The sequence below is a fragment of the Bubalus bubalis genome, chromosome 12 (assembly GCF_019923935.1).
Source record: "Bubalus bubalis isolate 160015118507 breed Murrah chromosome 12, NDDB_SH_1, whole genome shotgun sequence".
NCBI lineage: Eukaryota > Metazoa > Chordata > Mammalia > Artiodactyla > Bovidae > Bubalus > Bubalus bubalis.
In genome coordinates, this window is record NC_059168.1 from 15,893,063 (window position 1) to 15,918,503 (window position 25,441).

A 25,441-nucleotide genomic window follows, 5' to 3' on the forward strand; every position below is an offset into this window, starting at 1 on the left:
AGAGGAACCAGAGATCAAATTGCCAACATCCACTGGATCATCAAAAAGCAAGAGAGTTCCAGAAAAACATCTATTTCTGCTTTATTGACTATGCCAAAGCCTTTGACTGTGTGGATCACAATAAACTGTGGAAAATTCTGAAAGAGATGGGAATACCAGACCACCTGACCTGCCTCTTGAGAAATCTGTATGCAGGTCAGGAAGCAACAGTTAGAACTGGACATGGAACAACAGACTGGTTCCAAATAGGAAAAGGAGTATGTCGAGGCTGTATATTGTCACCCTGCTTATTTAACTTATATGCAGAGTACATCATGAGAAACACTGGGCTGGGGGAAGCACAAGCTGGAATCAAGATTGCTGGGAGAAATATCAATAACCTCAGATATGCAGATGACACCACCCTTATGGCAGAAAGTCAAGAGGAACTAAAAGCCTCTTGATGAAAGTGAAAGAGGAGAGTGAAAAAGTTGGCTTAAAGCTCAACATTCAGAAAATGAAGATCATGGCATCTGGTCCCATCACTTCATGGGAAATAGATGGGGAAACAGTGGAAACAGTGTCAGACTTAATTTTTTTGAGCTCCAAAATCACTACAGATGGTGACTGCGGCCATGAAATTAAAAGACACTTACTCCTTTAAGAAAAGTTATGACCAACCTAGATAGCATATTGAAAATCAGAGACATTGCTTTGCCAACAAACGTCCGGCTAGTCAAGGGTATGGTTTTTCCTGTGGTCATGTATGGACGTGAGAGTTGGACTGTGAAGAAAGCTGAGCACCAAAGAATTGATGCTTTTGAACTGTGGTGTTGCAGAAGACTCTTGAGAGTCCCTTGGACTGCAAGGAGATCCAACCAGTCCCTTCTAAAGGAGATCAGCCCTGGGTGTTCTTTGGAAGGAATGAAACTCCAGTACTATGGCCACCTCATGTGAAGAGTTGACTCATTGGAAAAGACTCTGATGCTGGGTGGGATTGGGGGCAGGAGGAAAAGGGGATGGCAGAGGATGAGATGGCTGGATGGCATCACCGACTCAATGGACGTGAGTTTGAGTGAACTCTGGGAGATGGAGATGGACAGGGAGGCCTGGCATGCTGCGATTCATGGGGTCACAGAGAGTCGGACACAACTGAGCGACTGAACTCAGCTGAACTGAACATGTTGTAAATATTCAAAAAATATGTATTTGGTGCTTACGATTTGATAGGTATTGTGAAATACATGAAGGTTACAAGGCAAATAAGACAGACATCATTCCTATTATCCGCTCCTCAAATGAAGTCATTAAACACTGGCTCTCTTCATAGAACTGGATTCAACACGGTGGAAGATACAAAAGAAGAGGGAGGGGACAGAAAGAAATCTTTTATATAGAAAGCCTTCAGATTTATAGCTGAGTTTCCAGGAACAAAAATAATTTAAAGCAATGATTGTTTCCCAAACTGAACTTTTTCCAGACTGCAATTAAATTTTTCCTTATTGAGCAAAAAAGAACATTTCATCCTTATCAAAAGATTTCTCTGTAAAAGTGTACTTTGCTGTATCAGTGAGGACACTTTCAGCTATAAGTTAGAATAAAAATCTTGGAATTGCCTAAATAATAAGGAAATGAATTGTGTCACATACCTGGAAAGTCCAGAGGCAAGGCCAAGTCCATGCATGGGCTGATCAGAACTCTGGCTCAATTGCTCTGAATTCCTCTGAGTGTGAGGTTTTTGTTTTTGTTTTTCATCAGACTGATTTCCCTCCTGACTGGGTTGTCTGCAACAATGGAAAAATTTTGCTCTTTTGTTTATGAAAGTTGGACGTAGGGAAAACTTCTCTTTAGCTTTGTCCCCCTGGAATAAAGACCTTCTTTTTTAGGCAGATTGGACCATCTCAAATCACATGCCCACCCCTGGGCCAATGACAGTATCCAGTGGAATGCAACATGTTGATTGGCTTAACTCTTATTCCTGAACCAATCATAAAGCAGAGGGATGAAATTATGATGATGGTAGATCAGAACCTATGCTTGGACTTGGGCATGGAAACAGCTCCATCTGAGACACATGGGAAAGAGTATACTAGTCAAAGTTAGGGTCTGTTAGGAAGGTCTGGTTGCTGTTAGACAACCAACAATAACTTGTTCATATGAACAGGAGAATTTAAGCCACAGGAGCGCTGCTGACTGACCTCAAACACTGTACTCATTTCAAGTATAATGGGGCTCATTATGTGTTTCATTTCCCTTTAGATTAGTACTGAATTTCCAGTAGAGAGCAAAACATATTTTAAATGTGAAAATAAGAATTCAATGGAAAAAAATGGAAAAAAAAAAGATAATTCAATGGAACCACCAGTGTATATTGAAAAATTATTTATTCAAACTCCTCTTTCTTACAGAAAAAGAAACCTAATGTCCCTAAAAGTGAAGTGACTTGCTTAAGGTCACCTTCTTACTTAGCGGCAGAGTCCAAAACCACAGCTATCTCACACATAAATATGACTGTTCCTGCCCCTGTCCTGTGCCCTTCAAGTTATATCTTGAATGCAACTTTCTTGGAACTAGGAAATTCTAATATACTGCATATGTTAAATATAATACATGCTTATTTTTTGGATTATAATATTTCCATGAATTATTAAATACTTATATAATGATTCAGTTTAACATCTCAATATCCCTAGTAGGTAGGCAGAGGTGTGGGCTATTTCTGTTTTGTAGCAGAATGGAACAGGCTGTCCAATTCATAGTCAGGTTTTCTAACTTTCTTTTTCCTGGTTAGTATCTCCCTGCATCAATGTTGGTGCAATCAATACTTCTCTTGGTAGCAGAGGAATTGCCTAGCCACACACTGTTGGGCCTGGGGGTGGGCAGAAGGGAAGGCTGTTTGAAAATCTACTTTTCCATCTGTTCTCAGAACTGGAATGAAATGACAGAGCTGGTCTCCTCCAATGGCAATTACTGTAATTACCGCAAGGCTTTTGCCGACTGCGACGGCTTCAAAATCCCAATCCTTGGCGTCCACTTGAAAGACTTGATAGCAGTCCATGTCATTTTCCCAGACTGGACAGAGGAGAACAAAGTGAACATTGTGAAAATGCACCAGCTCTCTGTTACCCTGAGTGAACTGGTGTCCCTGCAGAATGCCTCTCACCACTTGGAACCCAACCTGGATTTGATCAACTTGCTCACGGTGAGTTCAACGGGCTGGAGCTTGTGCTCCAATAGACTGGAGCTTGAACCTCACCTCCCAGGGGATGCAGAAAGATTCCCGCCAGCAGTTCACAATGAGGGCAGGGGAGGGGTGGGATGCAGGGTCAGTGGTTGGAAAGAAATCTCAAAGGAGGAAGGGTGGGGAAGCCACACCTGTAACCTGCGTAAGTTCAAACTGTTAAATATGATCTCCAAGCAAAGAAAATTCCGTTTGCTTTGAGGGTCCCAGTCTCTGCCCCCACAGCTCTGGTTTCTGGAGTTCTTAGAGAGGCCTTCCAGCTCTGTCCTCAGGGCCTCACAATCCTGAATCACACTAATCTAATCCTGCATCACACACATCCCCTGGGAGGCGAGGTTCAAGAGAAGCTCACTGGCTTCTCTGGATCCTCACCGCATAGCTGTAGCTGAAGCCTGGAGTAAAGCAGGAACCTCCTCCAAGATCTCCCTGCCCCCACTCCCACCAACCTCCCCAGACCACCAGAGGCACTTCCCAGTCTGGCCCTGGAGGCCCTTCAGGACTTGCTTTCTGACTCTTAGTCTCTCCTCATTTCTGATCACCCGATCCCGCATCACACCTGCCTTTGAGGAGTATGGGACTTAGACTTTCCACCAGTAATTGCTGCCTTCTACTTTCTGGCCATTGCATTTTCTTGGAAAATCCTTTCCTTAGCCCTCCATCCCACCGCCCCCCTCCCTCTGGCACCCCATGACTAGCTTAAATTTAAATGCCTCTCTCTTTATTTAGATGCTCTAAGGGAGCATTCTGTTTCCCTCCAAAGCAGTAATGCATCTGTCACCTGTGTTGCCCTTGCACTTTGTACTTTCTTCTCTATAGGAGGTAACACTTGACATTAGATTTGGTTTTTTTTTTCTGTCTACTTGCCTTATGCATAGCATGTCCCCAGCACCTTCCATAGTACCTGGCATATGTAGGGGCTCAACAGATGAACTGAACGCTATAATTAGGAATGATGTCGGTTGGAAGAAATTAACCCATTTCTCATCATTTTATTAGTATTAGTGGCACACACAGTTAGCTGGTCTCTAGGTCCTAGCACTTTTAGATACACAGGTGTGTAGAAGAGAATATTTCCCATTGGCTGCTTCTTTGTAAGGGGGGAAAAGAGGCATAAGCAAATTCTCTCAGCTTAGCTGAAACAAGTGGAGGAGTAACTTCCTTGTTTGGGTTTATGACACTGTAACATTTGAAACTTGGCTTCAATACTGAATCAACTACTTCCTTCCAACGGCCATAGGAAATGAAAACAACAATCCCTCTGAAGCTCCGAAGGGCTAAATCCTCTAGGGCTGCTGCATTGGAATAAGAGTGTGGTTCCTAGACCTTCTCACCGACTGTTCCTAGAACACAGAATTGTCTACCAAAGAGTTGACCCCCTAGGTGTAGGCAATAATGGCAACTGCCTTCTTTGTATAAAGCAGAAGTGGCCAACACATAGAAACACAAATCTCTTGGGGTTCAGATTGTGTGACAAATGATAAACACACAGACATTCTCACTGGGTGTGGGGGGAACCTCACAATCATCCAGGCACCTGCATTTATTAATCATTTGCCATGTAAATCTGTTTCTATGAATAAGTGACCAGAGTTGCAGCCCCAATCAGACTGTGTAAACCCACACACACAGGTGATGTCTGCAGACCAATCTCAGGGTGTAGCCAAGGTTTCAGGTGTCTGTGTTCAGACTGTCGCCCTATCCTCAGTGAAGGATAGCTTCACATAGCAGGTGCCTACACCTGGGCAGCTTCTCATCTGGAAAAAAGATAACGATAGAGTAGGGGAAATAATTTTTAATTGTAAATGCAGCAAGCAACATCGTGACAGAGAAATCTTAAAGGATTTTGAATGAAATTTTGGGATGCTGATGGAAAAATCTGAATTCCAGAGGTAAAAGCTAAGAAATAATTGGGTTTTTGCTGAGAAGGAAAGACAAAGGAAAAAACCTCAATCTCTAGCTATCTCTCTCTCTCAGAAATTGAAGGAAAATTTAGAAGCCACCAGGCATCATATTTCTGGAGAAGGCAATGGCAACCCACTCCAGTACTCTTGCCTGGAAAATCCCATGGATGGAGGAGCCTGGTAGGCTGCAGTCTGTGGGATTGCACAAAGTTGGACACGACTGAAGCGACTTAGCAGCAGCAGCAGCAGGCATCAGAGTCGGACACGACTGAGCGACTTCTCTTTCACGTTTCACTTTCATTCATTGGAGAAGGAAATGGCAACCCACTCCAGTGTTCTTGTCTGGAGAGTCCCAGGGACAGGAGAGCCTGGTGGGCTGCCGTCTCTAGGGTTGCACAAAGTCGGACACGACTGAAGCGACTTAGCATCAGCAGCAGCAGGCATCATATTTAGTCATAGCAGTGGTAGTAGAGTGTAGTATCCGGGCCAGAATCTCTGATGGGAGATATAGCTGTTAACCTTGCCTCTGCAGTTTTTTAGCTTTGTCTCCTTGCTAACTGACTTTGGATTGTTTTCCTAAAGAGTTTTGTGCTCATTTGTGAGGTCTCACCCAGTTCTAAACTTCTGTGGTTCTAGATGTAAGGAATGGTGGAGCCTTGGGACTAAGGAACCAAGTGTCTGCTCGATCCCGTGGCTCCAGCCCAGCACGCATCAGGATAGCAGATTTCCAGAGAGGAGCACAATCATCAAGTCAGTTCCTACTTACAGCCAAGTGCCTTACTCTCTCCCCACAGCCAAGGAGAAAGTTCAGTGCGTTCATTCTTCCTGGCCATAGGCAGGTTAATCTCCTCAGAATCAGGGTGGAGGAGGCTCCCAGGACATGTTCACTGCAGCCCAGTGAACATCTCATGAACCACATACATGTCGGGATGAGAACCATATGATTGATGGCAGCTGCCCAAACGCATGTGAGGTCATTCTTAGGCACAGCATTAAAGGGGTGATTCTTTCTGCTCCAAGACCCTAGGTCAAGTTTCTGCCTGAAGTGACTGCTTCTAAATATGGCCCCTGGTGAGGAAGCTGATATCAGTTTAGAGCTCCAAAAAAAGGAAAATAAGAACTTTTAAGTTCGTCAACAATTGCTATGTATTTGCCCGCTCTCTATATAGCAATGCTTGAACTTTCTGTAGTAATTGATTCCAGTTTTCACAGCACTTTTCATATATATTGCCTCAGTAGATTCTCACACATGCCCTGTGATGTAGCCTGGGCAGGTCAGAGGGCATAACATCACCCCTGCTGCTTCCTGTTTTAGAAATGCAGAAGCTGAGAGTCATAAAGGACAAAAAAGCTTGCAAATAACCAACTTCTGAATCCCCAGTTTGGATGTTTCTCTCTCTCATGCTCTGATGGACATTTACTCAGTAATGTGGAAATATTGCTGATATTTATTTTATTTTGCATTTTTGAAAATTAAATAATCTCTCTTTTCATAGATGTCAATCGTATCCAACTCTTTGTGACCCCATGGACTATACAGTCCATGGAATTCTCCAGGCCAGAATACTGGAGTGGGTAGCCTTTCCCTTCTCCAGGGGGTCTTCCCAACCCAGGATTGAACCTGGGTCTCCCACATTGCAGACAGGTTCTTTTTTTTTTAATATAAATTTATTTATTTTAATTGGAGGCTAATTACTTTACAATATTGTATTGGTTGGGCATACATCAACATGAATCTTCCATGGCTGTACACATGTTCCCCATCCTGAAACTCCCTCCTACCTTCCCTCCCCATACCATCCCTCTGGGTCATCCCAGTGCACCAGCCCCAAGCATCCTGTATCATGCATCGAACCTGGACTGGCGATTCATTTCACATATGATATTATACATGTTTCAATGCCATTCTCCCAATGTAGACAGATTCTTTATCAGCTGAGCCACAACGGAAGCCCAAGAATACTGGAGTGGGTAGCCTATCCCTTCTCCAGGGGATCTTCCTGATCCAGGAATCGAACCGGGGTCTCCTGCATTGCAGGTGGATTCTTTACTTACTGAGCTATGGGGGAAGCATGTAAGAACAAGTTAATTACAAAACAAAATCTATGTGAGCAGGGACTCTGTTTGCCATTTTTTTTATCGTAACCTTAGCCCCCCAAACGGCACTGGGCACATGAAAGAAAGGTGACCATACCACCAAACTGCTGTGATTTGGGTTATTCCCTGTTTGAGGGAAGATCTGGAGAAGACCCTTTCCATTGTGATCCTAATTCATGTAACCAGGAGCTTTCAGACTGAGGCTTCTTGTTTCACGGTACATGAAATAGTCTGTTCTTTTTTCATAGTATTTTTAGATCTATCAGTTACGTTTACCATTCTGAGTATATGCAAATAACTGGAAAGCCCCTGTGTTTTTACAATCGAAGAAGAAGAAGAGGAGAAGAAGAGGAGGAGGAGGAGGAGGGAGAGGAAGAGGCAGAATTGTAAGAATTGTGAATGGAGATAATTTGATGACCAAGTGTGTGTTATTTTACAATTCTCCAGTCAAGGCAATGTCAGTCCTAAGATGCAGACTAAATCCACAGCCATCTCTGCTGATAGGCTTGGATGTAAAAGCAACAACCTGAAACAGTGACTCAAAACATTTTTCAGAAACAAGCAAACTTAAAATGTTAGACATAAATAAAGATTTTTGAAATCCCATTGACAAGCTGCCTCTATTATTAAAAAGGTGTGTAAGAAGTAGAACAGGGCCGTAACACCCAGAGGAGATCCAAGAAAGCAAGTAAGATTGTGACTGGGAAAGCAGAGAGCTGGCAGGCCTGACCCAGATGGCAGCTCTGGATTCATGGTTGAACACTGTAGCGTTTGGCTGGTATATCGATTGGAAGCCAAACCCTGCAGTTCCCTTCTGTGTGACCCTCTAAAACAAACTGCAGTGGACACATACTGGCTCGTTTAATCTTCTCAACAATCCTGGGAGGGAACTATTATTGATTCCCATTTTACAGATTGAGACAGACTCTAAAGGCTAAAACTAACACAACATTGTTAATCAACTATACTCCAGTAAAAAAAAAAAAAAAATTTGAAAAGAAGGTTAATGACTCACTTAGGTTTATACTGCCACTAACAAATGGAAAGCAAACCTTCCATTTGGTTTCCAAATGGAAGAAGACCAAAACATTTCCATCATGGAGTCAGGTATCTGTTCATTTGACACAAGAAAATCCCCACGGATGTTCTGTATCTTTTGAAAGAGCATCTCCCCTACTTGGTGTGTGGCATATTTAGGTTTTTGGTTGGATGTTCTTGCACTACCATCTTCTCTTCTCCCACAGATGCCAGTGCCATCGTTAGAGGAGGAGTCATGAGGACAGGAACATACTCATTAAAGCCTGGGTTAACTCCTGATATCGAGTAATTCAGAAGGAAGAAGTCACTCAGTTTTCTAGGTAGCATTCACAATGCAAGGTAGCAAACCAGGACAGGGATTATGGGGATAGAAAAGACAGGTATGCGCTTTGCTTCCATGAGGCTTGGAGATCAGCAGAGTCTTCTATTGTGGAATTTACAAAATGGTCAGCAAATTTTCATGGCAGATGTGCTTTATTTGACCCACAAGGAATCATAAAAATTTTTTTATTACTAGATCCCAGTGCTTAAAATGGGAGCATTTCATATAACAGTCCAGATTTGTGACTTCTTTTGATAAATTGGAAGATGTGGCACTTGTTGTCAGACTGATGACAGTTTGCCTTAGCTGAGTAGTGGCTGTCTCCCATTCATCAGAGTTCACACCCGCCCGCTTGCTTCCCTAACCCAGAGATCCAGTGTCAAATTCCACTTATCAGCACAAATTTTTCTTCTTGTTGGGCTAAGAAGAAAGATCCCCAAGTTAATCACATTGCAAAACTCTGTTGCCTAATACTCCATTGTACCAGTGTCTCTATCACAATCTCTCTTTCACGCATCTTCTTTCACTCAGTTATATAGTGGGCTGGCTCCTAAAAGCATTTGTTTGTGACATGGGCTAGTTCCTCTCCAGCAAAAGGTCAGGGCCCTTGAAGGTAGAAGTGACCGCTCTTCAGGGGAAGGTGAATACAGTGTGCATTCTTTGTGAGCAGGATTTTCCTGATCTGAAATAATACTAGGGTAATTTTGTAGTAAAGTCAATTGTCAATTTTATTATGCTTGGAAAAAACCTTTAGATGACGAAGTCTAGGTAAAGCAATACATGATCAGATGTGTGGAATTCTTAACTTAAATATTATGTTTAGTAGGCAGAATAGTGACTAGAATGGTCCTCACCATATATTAGGTGGCCAATAAATATTTGTTCAATGAATGATGCAAGAATGCTGTTTTATAATGCCAGCTTCTTCTTTTTTTTTTAATGAGATAAAACAGAAAGATAAATTCTTCAAGGATATCCTTTGCCTCTGAGTTTTCTCTTGCTTCCTTCTTCTTTCTCTTCCCTCTCATTCCATACCTGTACACATTAAGCCTTTGTCTAATTTATCTAAGCCTTTTTTTAATTGAGTTTTTAACGTTTGAATTTTTTCCTAAGTAGAAAACTATTTAACTTTTTGGCTGTGTCAGGTCTTAGTTGTGGCACCTGCGGGATCTTTCTTTGTGGTGTGCGTCTTCTCAGCCCGGGTAGACTCTATAGTTGTGGTGTGTGGGCTTAGTTACCCCACAGCATGTGGGCTTAGTTCCCCAACCAAAGATCGAACCTGCGTCCCCTACCATGGAATGTGGATTCTTAACCACTGGACTACCAGGGAAGTCCCTAAGCTTTTATTTTTAGATGAAATACATTAAAGGAAAATTTTCATGCTTAAATGGACAGAGAAAGGACAGGGCACATGGTTCTCTTCCCTGATGATGCCATGGTAGGATTCATCTTCCCAGTGAAGGGCATGTATGGCAATTATCCAGGCTTATTTAAGTCTTATGAATTCTGTTTTAGGTGAAGGAGACCATGCGCTTTAAGGTTTTATAGATTTTATCCATATTCGTCAGTCTTAGTGTATGTTGTCATCCTTGCCTACCCTGTGTTTTCTCTCTGTATTTTTCTAAGTCTTCCCAGGAAGGTCCTAGTGTACAAATTCCTCTCTGAATCCATTCTGATCTTTTCAGTCTTCAGTGGTCCCTCCGCACAGTAATAAGAGTAGTTTTAGCAGCTGTAACAATAACAATGGCAGCAACAACATCAGATTCCATTTCCTGAGATTTCACTGTGTACCAGGCCCTGTGTGAAGTCCTTTACATGCAGTATTTCATTTGATCATGATAAAAATGCAATTAGATAAGGGATTTTTGTGATCGTTCCCATTTTACAGAAGTGGAAACTGAATGTCAGAGAGAAAATAACTGGCTCAAGGTCACAGAGTTAACCAGAGACAGGCTTAGATCTGAAGTGAGGTCTCCAAAACCTCTCTGCCATGCTTATACACGCTGCCCCATGAAAACTTCCTACAGCACTTAGTGTGGGACAGTTTCCTCGCATTTAGCTTGTGTTACCTTTTGTTGATATGAATATATCTTTTTGTGTTCAGGTCCTATTTATTCAAATAAAGTGTCAGGTCCTTGAGGGCAGAAATAGCTTTATACCATTTTGTATCACCAGAACCTAGCACAATGCTCGGAAAAAATAGAAACCTCTTAATTGCTCCTTTATTTCTACAGTTCTCTAATCAAACCTCTAAGACAGCACTGATTCCATTTTCAAGTCTTATTTTATGCACTTGTCCTATTCTATAATATCAAGAATTCCTGATCTCTGGGTCTTAGGAGCTTGGTTCTTAGGAGCTGCTCAATAATTATTGAGAAATTGAGTCAATGGTTCTTATATGCTGATGACCACACTAAGTTTAACTTTTTTCTTTTTGAAATTTCATTTTCCACCTCTGCAATGCTATCTTTTTAATGTTCTACATTCAGCTCACTACGTTGACCCCAAGCATTTGGTTTGAAGAAATTTCAGCAATGTAAATAAGTAAATAAATAATTCAGCATTCTGATTTATCCCTTCTAATTTGTTGTAGCTTTCTCTGGACCTCTATCACACAGAAGATGATATTTACAAACTATCACTGGTTCTGGAGCCTAGAAATTCTAAATCGGTAGGTATTGCTTTCTCTCTGAGGATTAGTGACAAACACCATTATTTGTCATTTACAATAATTGCCCATTACAATACTGCTATGTGGTCTAAAGATTGAGGAATTAAAAAAAAATCTATATTCTCATTTTACCAGTGGAACAGCTTAGCCCTGACAGATAATTATCTCTTCACTTCACAGGCTAACAAAGAAGAACATCATTTCCAATTACTCTGTTTTATTCTTGATCTTCCATGTTCCCTCTGAGAACTACCTACATATAGGGCTAAAAATAAGAAGCAGTAACAATAACTCATCTTAATGTTAAAGATCATTCTGACCCTTCCAGGCTTTTTTTAAAGCCTATTCAACATAAAATTAGATTTAATAAATGTTAAATACCCTAATCATAATTCACAAATTTCTCTACTAATGATTGACCCAACTCAGAATTTCAATACCTTATTTGGATAGCACCTCACCTAATTGATAGTTGACTCTTAGTAAAGAAACATTATACAATGAATTGAAGAAATTGCATTACTGAGTGTACACTGTTCATTACTTTTAGCAAGTAGACTGTAGCTCAGCTATGTTTTACACCAGGAAGAAAAATATCAGGATGAATATGAAATTTACAATAAGGATGAGGTTTGCATGATGAAGAAAAAATTTATGTCTGTTTCTTATATATATATATCCTGAGATCAATTTTCTTACAAATGTCTCATTCATTACCTCCATGAGTTCTGTGGTGTGTTGCCAGCAACTCTAGGCTGTAAGTCTGTCCATCTATTAATACCCACTACAATTCTGAACCATTGAATTGAAAGAGGCAGAATGATTGTGAATGCTGTTCACAGTGAAGGCCAGGTGGGAGAGCATAAACTTGAGTCTGAGTCAGTTGACCTAGTAGCATCTGTTCTTAAAATAATGAGTGGTGTTTCCATCACTATGTTCCACTCCCTGCCAGTCCCAAGAGGCTCATCTTCTGGGGACACTGCCGAACGCAGCCTTATGGGAAGATACAGCACAGACAAAGGGAGGGGTTAGGGCTAGACTCTTCAAAATTAGCATGATAAAGAGAGCTCAAAAGAAAGGTGGACTTCCCAGATGGTGCAGTGGTAAAGAATCTGCCTGCCAATGCAGAAGACAAAGGTTTGATCCCTAGGTGGGGAAGACCCCCTAGAATGAGAAATGACAACCCACTCCAGTGTTCTTGCCTGGGAAATCCCATGGACAGGGGAGACTGGCAGGCTACAGTCCATGGGGTCACAAAGAGTCAGACACAACTGAGCACAAATATAAGCAAGAAGGTAAAGTAATGCTATTGAAAAAAGGGAATTCGTAAGCTTCTCTTTCATTCCGTAGCTCTGGTGTGATGAAGCTGTCCTGTACATGCACACAGCATTGCTGCCTCGCGACACTTTCCTTTAGCTGTAACCAGACATCTTAATTGCTGCCTGTTGGCTGTTGAATGCCTGGCAGGTCATAATATGTATGTTATCTCATTGACTCTGTTAAGCAAACAGAGTCTAGTGAGCATAGGAATCTTCGACACAGCCAGTAAGCGGGAGAATTTGGATTCCTCTCAGGACTGTCTGGCTTCACCACCTGTGCTTTTTCCTATGATGCTTCCCATCATTTCCTCACCATCTCTTGTTCAGAAACAGGGTAGGAATGATCATGTTGGCATACATGCCTGATTTGTGCCCTTTAGATTTACTTTATTTTCAGTCTCAAGTTTTGCCAATTTTAGGAGATATTTCCATACAATATAAAAAAAAAATCTTTAAAAAGTATTTATTTATTTGATTTCACCAGGTAGCAGATGGGATCTTTAGTTGCAGCACATGTGATATAATTCCCTGACCAGGAATCGAACCTGGGCCCCCACATTGAAAGCATGGAGTCTTAGCCACAGGACCACCAGGGAAGTCCCAAAAGAGTCTTTTTATCTCTTATCAAAGCAGAAGCTTTTGAAAACCTTTCCAAGTGCTAAAATCCTGTTGTTTAGTCACTCAGTTGTGTCCAACTCTTTTGTGACCCCATGGGCTGTAGCCCGCCAAGCTCTTCTGTCCTTAGGATTCTCCAGGCAAGTATACTGGAACGGGTTGCCATTTCCTTCTCCAGGGGAATATTCCTGACCCAGGGATCAGACCCGTGTCTCCTGCACTGGCAGGCGTATTCTTTACCACTGAGCCACCAGGGAAGCCCGCTAAAATGAAAACTCTATGAAAACGCATTTCCCAATCCCTTTCTGTCTCTTCTCTAAGTGGAATGTCGTCCTATTGGTATTTAATGTTTGACGCCTGTTGAGAATTAGAGAACAATTTCCAGTCAGGATTATTACTGAGAGCCTGTGGCTTTAGCGTGCTTACAGCTAGAGCCGGCCAACCTCACCTACTTAGTCTCAGAGCTTCTCGGCCTTTCTCTGTTCACAGGGGCATCCTTCTTGCCTCCCTATTTTCTGTGTTTTACTTCATGTCTCAGTTTTTTCATGCTACCTCTAGGTCAAAAGAAATACCTAACATTTCTACTTACAGAATAGTTAGGTCCAGACAACTAAATATGTATAAATATTGATATACTAATGACTTAGTACCTGCTTGAAAAAAACACACTGAAAAATATATTATTTTTACTTCATTCTTAAATAACCACAGATTGTAATGTGTATTAGGCATTGTACAGTTTCTTACATCTTGGAATCATATTGATACTGTCACTCTTATTGCTTACTCCAGATTGATTTTTTGCTTCACAAAGATATGATATCCTTGGTAGAAACATAGCTTGATTTAATGGGTGACCTTTGTAGTTTGTGTGGAGTCGGACAAATATTGAGTATAGCTATATTTCCTTTGGAAGTTTGAAATATCTTCTGGTATCCCTCTGAATTTATGATAGTGCTTTGAGGAGACTGGGTACTTTACCAAGTACCAAGGGAACCAAGGGTTTAGTCCTTTGTCATATCAACAAGATGAAAGACTTGACCGAAAGAGCCGAGATGGGAGTGTGTGTGTGTGTGTGTGTGTGTCAGAGAGCGAGAGAGACTGTGAAAGGGTAACCTTATGCAGATGGCAGATATTTTTTGTTTTATTTGTAGCCCACGGGATATCAGAAACACCCACCTCACAACATTAGTAGAGGCGTGAATCCGTGTAGTTACACCTTGGCTCCCCTTGCAAAAATTTTATTCCAAACTCAGTGTCCAATTAAAAAAAAAAAATCTGCTAATACATGTGTGTAGGTAGGCACCAGGAAAAATATTTCATTGTGTGAGAGTCCAAGGGAGAGCACACAACGTGCACAGCGCTCTTGGCTGGTCTCCTGATAGGACTGTTTTGTGCTTGTGCCATATAAACTTGTTATGCATGTTGCCACCATCTTCTCTCATTCTTAAGTGAAAATAGCTTGCAAGAACGTAGTAACACCTGTGGAGAAAACAAGTTGCACTGAAGAGGGCTCAAGGGAGCTAGCGATTATTCAAACCATCAAGAAGTGATTAAGCATATTGAGAGAGACGCTGGCGAGATGACATAAACTTGGCTGTGCAGCGCTGCCTGCTTGCTGCACACACCTAATTTATCACTAGCACTGAGTATTAAAGAATTAGATAACTGCTGTTTCATAGGCTTTCTATTATACAAAAGAACCTGTATGGTGTGTTATAGAGATGTTTACCAGTGTTTTAGTATTATTTAGGGAACTTGGATAGGATTTTTGGATAAGCAGGATGAGTAATGTTTTTTCCCACCTATAATAATGCAATCTAGGCTCCTGCTAAACAAAACGCACTATCCAAATATGTATTTGGTTACAGATTAGATTCTACTGACAAAATATTCCATTAACAACATTTTCATCGATGTTTGTTTTAAAAACATTTAAGTGCTACACAAATTTAATTTTCTACTGATGTGAACATGCAAAACTTACATGTCTTTCTCAGTGTCCCTGGTCCAAATTGCTCAAAGTCCCAGACAAAGTTGAAAAATGTGTGTGTTTTCCATGTGTAAAATAGATAGCTAGTGGGAAGCTGCTGTCTAGCACAGGAAATTTAGCTTGATCCGCTGTGATGACTTAGAGGGGTGGGCTGAAGGTGGAAGGTGGGAGGAGCCACAAGAAGGGGGGGATATATGTACACATACAGCTGATTCACGTTGTTGTCCAGCAGAAACTAACACAACACTGTAAAGCAATCATACTCCAATTTAAAAAATAAATCAAAAAACTTTTTTAAAATGTGTATGTTTTCTATTAGCAGCCTACCTCCCCTACGACGCCCACCAAGCCTGTGGTGCCCCTGGAGTGGGCCTCAGGAGTGATGCCGAAGCCAGATCCTACAGTCATCAACAAGCACATAAGGAAATTAGTTGAGGTAAGTGAGCCTTAGGAGGCCCCTTTCTCTTTCCAGAATGTTCTCTGGTACCAGCCTAGGTATCAGCTGGAGTCCATTAAAACAGCCCTCTGGCAGGTAGGAGAAATTCAACAGACACTTAGCTCTGCCTGGTCATGGCTTCTGGGGGAAGAATCTCCCAGGAAGGCCCCCTTTCCCCTTTCTTTCTGTGGGTTCTCACTTGCCCAAATGCTCACAGCTACTTAGAACTCCTGTCTTCCCCAGGCATTTGACACATTTGTCATTGCCCCTGCAACCCAAAGGACTATTTGAAGGTTAGAAACTACTCATTAAAAATCCACATGGGAGTACTTTCCTGGTGGTCCAGCAGTTAAGAATCTGCTTCCAATGCAGGGGATGTAGGTTCGATCCCTGTTGGGGCACTAATATCCCACAGGCTGCAGGGCAGTTAAGCCCATGAGCTGCAACTTCTAAGCCCATGTGTCACAATGAAGACCCAATGCAGTCAAAAAACAAACGAGAAACAACCCACGTGGATCATAATAAAATGCTTGATAAACTGGTTACCTGAGACTAGGAGGAAAATCCTGCAAGTTAAATAGTCTCTTCAGCTTTGTATGTTTGGAGGTCTGTGACATAGCAGCACAATACCATTTAGGTCAGAAACATCACTTAATAAAGGGCAAGATGATGTCAGAGTTTTCCATGTAAAAAAAGAGTAGATGCACCAATGCGGGAAAGATGGAAAGTGCCTTTCTCAGGCACTAGAAACTGTGATTATTGATTATACATCTACCTTCAAGGATCAGTATCTCCTCAGGTGCAGTAGAAACAAGTCTTTGGTATATAAAGTACTCTTTGCTGGGAAAGAATGTTTACAGAAAAAGAATGTTCTACATCTTGGATCATCCACAAAACCATGAGGTGTTGATAGAAAAGTTTCATGGAGCACGTGCGGCAGAAAGGGAGGAAAGGGTGAGGGAAGATGATGAGAAAGCCAGAAGGTTCAGTGGGGACCATATGATGATGTGGTAGTGACAGACCCTACTTGGAGCCAGGGAAAGTCGGCAGAGGATCCAGGGATATGGAATTGTGGCTCAGGAAAGTCTAGAATCAGGAAATAAAAGAGGTATTCTTTCCCCCTCTCTTATGTCTGCTTTTCTCTGAATGTTCACGCCATTCTCTGCAGACAGGCCTTCTTTGGTGCACATGTGGAGTCTATTTTGCCCCTCAGTACTTAATCTCTTTTCTCTAATTCCAATTTCATGGGGGAAGGTTGACCCAGTTTTGATAGGTTGAGTACCACTAATTTAATCAAATAGGTGACTGGGTTTTACTTGAATTTCCATAATGAGTTTTATTCCACAAAAAATCTTATACTCTCAGGATAAATATGGGTATTGAATGATAAATTGTAAGCACTCCATAATAGTTAAATTTTAAGCAGTTTTGATTTAAATAAGTATTGAAAGTGAAACTTACAAAAAAGTTCAGTTATCTATGGATAAACTTATAATGAGTGCCAGTCATATTTTAATGAAGTAATTTGTTCATTTATACATTGTATACTTCCCAAAATACTCCTGAAGCAGCCTGCAACCTAAGGCAATACAGATAAAATATAATAGACACCACAAGGGAAAGAGAGAGAGATTCATTGCAGCTAGACTTGAAGTCAAGTATTTGCATACATGTGTTTGCAGGGAGAACTCACAATTTTTTTTTTTTAAATCTTAAGAGGGCAATAGAAAATTCTTTTTTATTTTTCTCTGATTATAAGGAAAGCCAGGGGGATTCTATTGGAAGTCCAGTGGTTAGGACTCAGCACTCTCACTGGCCCCAGGGTCAGTGCCTGGTTGGGGAATTAAGATCTCATAAGCCACGCGGTGAGGCCAAAAATAAAAAGGCAGAAACATTGTGAATATTAATGCATTACATAAAACATAGAAAGTAGAAAGTTTTACTTTCAGGTCTTGGTATTTCTTCTGCCTAGGGATAATCACTAATAACTTGTAGATGATCTTGTATGACTTTATTCCACTCCCTCCATACATACACACACACGCGCATGCATATATACATATCTTTGAGCAAACTTGTTTGGGAATTCTGAGTTCTTACATATATATATATATATATATATATATAAATCTGTTTCTAGACTGTACTGTCTCTACTGTTATAATACCATGTTGTTTTGGCTAATGTAGCTTTGATTTCTGATAAGGTACACTGTCTCTCATGACTCCTCATTTTTTTATTTGAAGATAATTGACCTTCTAGGTGTTCTAGGTATTTGACATTTCTACACATTATAAAATGATCACCATAAAAAGTCTGGTTACCAACTGTCACAATACAATGATATTAAAGTATTATTGACTGTATTCCCCAAGCTGAGCTTTCCATCCCATGTCATTTGCAACTGGAAGTTTTCACCTCTTAATTTCTCTTGCCTATTCTTCCATCCTCCCACTCCCCTCACCCCTGGCAACCACCTGTTTGTTCTCTGTATCTATGAGTCTGTTTCTGTTTTATTTTGTTCATTTGTTTTTTGAATCCTACATATAAGTGAAATCATATGATATTTGACTTTCTCTGCCTGACTTATTCTGGACAAGGCAATGGCACCCCACTCCAGTACTCTTGCCTGGGAAATCCCATGGAAGGAGGAGCCTGGAAGGCTGCAGTCCATGGGGTCGCTGAAGGTTGGACATGACTGAATGACTTCACTTTCACTTTTCACTTTTCATGCATTGGAGAAATAAATGGCAACCCACTCCAGTATTCTTGCCTGGAGAATCCCAGGGATGGGGGAGCCTGGTGGGCTGCTGTCTATGGGGTTGCACAGAGTCGGACACAACTGAAGCGACTTAGCAGCAGCAGCAGCAGCCTGACTTATTCCACTTACCATAATATTCTAAAGTCTTTCCATGTTGTCAAATAATGGCAAGGTTGCATCCATTTTTTATGGCTGAATCTATTCCAGTTTATTCATATATCACATCTTCCTTATTCATTTATCTATCAATAGACACTTAGGTTGCTTCCATATCTTGGTTATTGTAAATAATGCTGGAATGAACACAGGGGTGTATACATCTTTTCAAAAACAAATATTTTTGTTTTCTTTGGAAAAAATACACAAAAAGGAATTTATGGATTGTATGATAGTTCTAGTTTTAATTTTTTGAGGGACCTCCTTACTGTTTTCATAGGGGCTACACCATTTTATAATCCCACCAAAACAGCACATGAGGGCTCCCTTTTCTCCACATCCTCAACAACAGTTGTTGTTTGTTGTCTTTTTGATAATAGCCATTCTGACAGGTGTGAGGTGGTATCTCATTGTGGTTTTTATTTGCATTTCCCTGAGACGAGCGATGAGTGATATTGAGCATTTTTTCATATGTCTGTTGACCATCTGTAAATCTTCTTTAGAAAAATGTCTATTCAGGTCCTCTGCCTTAAAAAAAAATTTTTTTTTGGTCAGTTCTTTGTATGTTTTGAATATTATCCCCTTTTTAGATGTATCATTTGCAAATACCTTCTCCTATTCAGTATGTGGCCTTTCCATTTTGTTGACGTTTCCTTCCCTGTGCAAAAGCTTTTTAGTTTGATATAGTCCCAGTTGTTTGTTTTTGCTTTTGTTTCCCTTGCCTGAGGTCATTACTCCTCATCTTTAATAATTTTAGGCTATTTTCAACATGTTACTTCTATCAGAACTTTAGAATTAATTTGTTCATTTAAAACAAATTCCCACTGGGATTTTTATTGGAATTGCATTACATGTATACTTTGATTTTTGAGATAATTTAACATTTCAAGTTTCACATTCTATTGTCATGGTGTTGGTATTTGTATATTTACCAGCCTCACTCCTACTCAACCTAAAGGGCTTGGTTTAGACCTTGCTTTCTTCAGGAAATATTTTAAAATTTCCTCCCCACCTCCCTTCATAGCATTCTGCCTTTATCTTCAGCATTGCATTTACCTCATTATACCATAAAGGCTTCTCAATTTTGTTATCTCCTACTAGATTTCAAGCTCATTGATATAAAAAGTAATATGCTAATTATGCTTTCCCAATAACAAGTTCAGAGGCTGCCTCATAAATAGTCATTCAATAAATATTTGTCTTTCCTTTGCAGTCTGTGTTTAGGAACTATGACCATGACCATGATGGGTATATCTCCCAAGAAGACTTTGAAAGTATAGCTGCCAATTTTCCCTTCTTGGATTCCTTTTGTGTGCTGGACAAAGACCAGTAAGTTTAATTTTGTTATATTATAATGTAGCTGTCCTGAAGCAGAAAATTACTATCAAAGGAGAGCAGAGAAGTCTATCTCTAATTTATATCCTGAAAGCATCGATCCTAGTGATTTGATGAGATGTGTCTAACTTTTTGCTGATTTTTTTCTTGATGTCCATGAACATGACTGGTTGGATGGAATCACAAAGCAGATCACATCATTAGTGTTAAGTAAAAGTTCATTTGCAAATTAGCCCAGATCTCCATTTCACATATTACTGCTACTACTTAGCAGATGAACTATCCTCAACCCCAAAACCTCCATCAATAAAAGAATAGAGACTAGAGGGGGAAACAGTAGAAACAGTGTCAGACTTTATTTTTGGGGGCTCCAAAATCACTGCAGATGGTGATTGCAGCCATGAAATTAAAAGACACTTACTCCTTGGAAGGAAAGTTATGACCAACCTAGATAGCATATTCAAACGCAGAGACATTACTTTGCCAACAAAGGTCCGTCTAGTCAAGGCTATGGTTTTTCCAGTGGTCATGTATGGATGTGAGAGTTGGACTGTGAAGAAGGCTGAGCACCGAAGAATTGATGCTTTTGAACTGTGGTGTTGGAGAAGACTCTTGAGAGTCCCTTGGACTGCAAGGAGGTCCAACCAGTCCATCCTAAAGGAGATCAGTCCTGAGTATTCATTGGAAGGAATGATGCTAAAGCTGAAATTCCAGTACTTTGGCCACCTCATGCGAAGAGTTGACTCATTGGAAAAGACTCTGATGCTGGGAGGGATTGGGGACAGGAGAAGGGGACGACAGAGGATGAGATTGGCTGGATAGCATCACCGACTCGATGGACATGAGTTTGGGTGAACTCCTGGAGTTGGCAATGGACAGGGAAGCCTGGCGTGCTGCGATTCATGGGGTTGCAAAGAGTCGGACACAACTGAGCGACTGAACTGAACTGACTGATAGTTAGGGCTAGTATAGTAGAGTCTTCATCATCAATGGACCAGGGAGTAATCTTAAAAATCATCAAGTAAGTAAGATTTTTTTTTTTAGATTACATATGGTGTTCAGCTGCAGATGACAGGTACGGATAGCCAGAAAGTGTCCATGCTTTATTTCTTTGCTAGCTCAAATGCTGTCTTGAGAAACAAAGGAAAAAAAATGTTTCTCTTTAGCTTCAAACAATTTGTGAGAGATTAAGTAAATTTAGAGGCTAAAACCCGGATCATTAAATTTTTTTTTAATTGGCAAGAAACTCTGACATTAATAATTTTATCACTTCATGTTTAATTATGTGAGATTAGTTCCTAGTTTAAAAATAATCTGTAATGAAATACTGGATTTTATATTGGTCAAGTATCCAAATTATATCATATTAAAATCCTCTAATATTTGTGTTGGTGTGAGAAATTTTTAAAAAGTTAAACCTGTAAATGATTCAGCATAAGGAAAGCCTTGGCAATTTATCATCAACATCTTAAAACCTTAATCTATCTTCACTGTATAACTAGATCAGAGAAATACTTTAAAAATACTTATATACTTTTAAAATAAATTATTAGAAACATAAACTTCTCTTATTAAATCAAATTTAAATTATCTGCTAACTACCTACTTCTTCTCTGTTTCTTTCTGTCAGTAACATGTATGTAGAATATGAACTTAAAATCACTTTCCAGTCTTCATTTTCTTGCTCTGCCATTCTTTAGATGGAACTGAGTCTGTCCCAGTAAATACATATAGTTTTTCCTAAAAATATAATAATCTTCCCTAAAAATGAAGGTTTAAAGTATCCCTACATGATTTCCTGCCAGACATGCTTAGATATGTTGATTTTGAGAGGAAAGTGGACCATCCAGGAGAAGATTCTATCAGGTTGTTGACGATATGGCACCAGGATTCAAGAGAACAGTCAGGGCAGGAGACGTAGATTGTCAGGTCTTCAGTCCGGTGGTGTGAGCTGGAGTCCCAGGAGTGTTAGCACATTCTGATGGGAAAGTTTATTATTTTAATTAAAAAAAAATTCTTATCTTTTGGCCCCACTGCACAGCATGTGGGATCTAGTTCTCAGTCCAGGGATCGAATCCACACCCTCTGCAGAGGCAGCACAGAGTCTTAACCATTGGACCATCAGGGAAGTCCCTCTGATAGGAAAACTTAGAGGAACATGAGCATGGGGCCTGGGAATGTGGCTTCAGGGACTCCTCTCCCCACGTGCAGAAGCTGAAAGACATGGATCCTTCAGAAGAGCTAGAGAAGGAGGAGCAGAAGAGGCAGAAGGGAGCCATGGTTACATGGAATCACCGGGGAGCATGGAGAAGGGATGTCCAAAAGGGGGAATCCTGTCCCCATGTCACGTGCTGCCAGGAGGTCATCAAGTTCAAGGAATGAGAAAAGGCCACTGAGGATGTTAACTGTGACAGCTTCAGTAGAATGGTGAATTAGAAACCTGATTATTTGGAGGAAAAGAGTAATTGAAGGAAGTGGAAAAAATGTCTACTGAATACTCCTCCGAAAAACTTCAGGAGTAAGAGGACAACTTCAGGAGTAAGAGAGAAAAGACAAGTGTTGGACTGGAGGCAGGAGTAAGGAAAGACCTTTTCAAGGAGGAGACGTCCTGAGTGTATTTGTAAACAGAAGAATGAGTGGCTGACAAGATGGAGCAGAACTTAGAAGGAGTAGTGTCCTGGAGAGTCAGAGGGCGGGGTTGGCGGGGAGGTGGAGGTGGGAAAATGACCCCAAGAAAGGACAGATGAGAGATAAAGGAATTCTGAATCAGCACAGAAGGGTGTGATCTTCAACACATGCTGATGTAGCCAAAAGGCAACATGAAGTTCACCTATGTCAATGAATTTGATGGGGTCTTCCGGTAAACAAGGAGTCAGGGTGTGCAGTGATAGGTGGAACCAGAGGTTCTATGTGAAGAAGATCTGGGAGAATCACTCTCATGGTCTGTGTGCCAATAAGACATGAATGAAAAGGTTACCAATGGTAGTGATCTGGACAACATCAGGTGGAAAAATTTGAGAATGGTGGGTCCAGTTATCATGGTTTTATTCCTTTCTCCAGCAACCTGATTCTTGCAAACCCTCTTATGAGGCAAAGGCTAGGAAGGAGATGCCCTTCTGGAAGCTTGTTGGTAATGAAGAAGACTTTCTGTGCTACAGTGCACAAGTCACCCTCCCCCCCACCATACACACACACACACACATGCTCTGCTTACTAAGAAAGCCTTTGGGACTGAAAGCTGTCCTTTGAGGTCCTCTCCTTTTGGATGTGAACATGTGAACAGGATAGTGAATATTCCCACCTGCTTTGGTACAAAGGTTTGGGAGGCGAGTGATTTAAGTGTGGGAACTACTGAGTGGCGTGTGTTTAAAGAGCCCTCTGTTCTTGGTTCTCTTCGCAGGGATGGCCTAATCAGTAAGGATGAGATGATGGCTTACTTCCTGAGAGCTAAGTCCCAGCTACACTGTAAAATGGGACCAGGATTTGTCCATAATTTTCAGGAGATGACCTATCTCAAGCCAACCTTCTGTGAACACTGTGCAGGATTTGTAAGTCTGTTTTTCAGTGTTTTCACTTGTATGTAGTGATTTGTGCAGTATTCTGAGAATGTGGGAAAATGGTCCACTATCAGAGTCCATGGTCTGTCTTAGATCATGTACACCACGATGGCTCCCTGAAATGAAACATTCGATTAAAAGCAAGATCTGCAGCCGTCTATGGGGTCACACAGAGTCGGTCATGACTGACGTGACTTAGCAGCAGCAGCAGCAGGTTTAGCTACACTCTTTCTAGGAATTCAGGGCTGGCAAAGACAGGGAAGGTTGGTGAGGCCTATTAACTTGAGAGAGCAGTTTGACTGTTCATACCTGCCAGGGAAAGGTTCTGCCCAGTGAGTCCTGGCATTCATCACTAAGTGGGTACAACTAAGTGGGGGTATTTCTCATAGCCAGCTCCTCCCAGTTCTTATTTTATATGGTGTCAATCACTAGAAGTCTATCATGACATGGCTCAATAATTCATAGCTCAGAAAGGAAAGAAATCTTTTCAAAGATAAGGTGGTTATAATAATAAATAATATTTACTTGGCATTTGACAGGAATAAACTATTTAGAGACATTAGTGTAATTGATCCTCATAACTAGCCCACGAGGTGGGCATTTCACTCTCTCCACTTGTGTGTGAAGGGAGGGAGGTCCAGGGTGGATAGCCCAATTCTCCCCAGATTTCACAGCCAATAATGACTAGATCTGGGACTTAAATGCAGGTATTCTGGTTTACCTCCACCACTGCAATAAAGGAAGGTTATATACATCATTTCCCACATTTGATGATTCTTTGGCAATTAAGATCAGGTTTGGCCTTGGTATTCATCAAAGACCCTTGAGCTCTGAACATCTTCTAGTTGATATCCTAGTAATAAAAGATAGAAAATGTGGTACCTACACGAGGGTAGCCCAGCAGCCAGGTGAGTGGCATTTGTTCAGGTGCCAACTCAGTTTTGTTAGCTTCATGTCCCGCTGTGGACCCATATGAAATTCATAGCTGATATCATATAAGCTCCCACTAAATTATATTTTTCCCTTTCATTCTTTTTAAAAAATAGTTGAATATTTATTTGCTTTTTGTCTGTGTCAGATCTTAGCTGAAGCAGGCAAGTACTTCACGCCACACGTGGGCTTCTCTCTAGTTGTACCGCATGGGCTCAGTGGTTGCAGTGAGCAGGCTTAGTTGCCCTGAGTCATGTGGGATCTTAGCTCCTTGATCAGGGATTGAAACCTCATCCCCTGGACCACCAGGGGAGTCTTTACCACTGGACCACCAGGGGAGTCCCTCCCTTTCATTCTTGAATAACTGGCTTTGAGGAGCCGAAGGCAGGAGTTTCTATTCAAGCATCCCTCTGAGAATGGATAAATTAGAGGCAGTGGTTACATCAAAGATGGCCCCATGTGATCATAGCAGCTGCTATGGTCAAGGGGCAAGGCCAGCCTGACAGCTCTCTCCGCCCACCCCAGGGAAAGAGAGGTTCTCCTACCGGCTACGGCACTGGGATTGTGTCACCTGACCACTTGCTCATCAAACAAATACATCTCCTTTTTCATGTTTCTCTCTTCTGAGAGGAACTTTTGCCTGTGTCTAGACCAGAAAAATGCTCGAGTGGGATGGAACTGTGTGCAACTCTCTACTGCAGAGGGAGGCCCAGGGAATTTCTTTGGCCAGGGCCTAGCTCAGCCAAAAGTCAAGTTGAGGCTTCTGACCCTGGCATGCTGTGAGAGTTGGTAGGTGCTTATCAAATCTCAAGGTCGTATCTCTGCTCCCCAGTGCTTCTGGGTGTCTCTCCCTTCCATGGAGGCACAGGTTCTGTAGAAGCAACAAGGTAGGATTCTCGGAGCTTCCACACTCCCCTCCTCAACTCATCACAGTGCATTTGCTGCACTCGTTTTTAGAAGCAGCTGTGATCAGGTAGAATGCTCTGGACTTGGAGTCCAGAACCCTGAATCTCAATTCCGCCCTTAACTCTATGTCCTGACCAAGTTATTGATCATCTAGGAGTCTCTACTTTCCTCTTTGTAAGATAGG

The 25,441-nt window shown here is 41.3% G+C and overlaps 1 protein-coding gene and 1 non-coding gene across 13 annotated transcripts in view; one reads left to right on the top strand and one right to left on the bottom strand.

Moving 5' to 3' along the window:
* RASGRP3 (RAS guanyl releasing protein 3) overlaps positions 1 to 25,441 on the top strand; it is a 93,348-nt gene that overhangs the window by 58,112 nt on the left and 9,795 nt on the right. For 11 of the 12 annotated variants that reach the window (XM_006069507.3, XM_006069506.3, XM_006069508.3 and 8 more), the window contains 5 exons: positions 2,906 to 3,181; positions 11,172 to 11,249; positions 15,496 to 15,612; positions 19,743 to 19,858; positions 23,265 to 23,412. In XM_006069507.3, coding sequence (XP_006069569.1) covers positions 2,906 to 3,181; positions 11,172 to 11,249; positions 15,496 to 15,612; positions 19,743 to 19,858; positions 23,265 to 23,412 — 735 coding nt within the window. The remainder of the gene's footprint in view (positions 1 to 2,905; positions 3,182 to 11,171; positions 11,250 to 15,495; positions 15,613 to 19,742; positions 19,859 to 23,264; positions 23,413 to 25,441) is intronic. The other variant, XM_006069511.3, reaches the window with a different exon arrangement.
* On the bottom strand, positions 13,093 to 13,164 carry TRNAE-UUC. Its single transcript has one exon. It is a non-coding gene; the product is annotated as a tRNA-Glu (tRNA).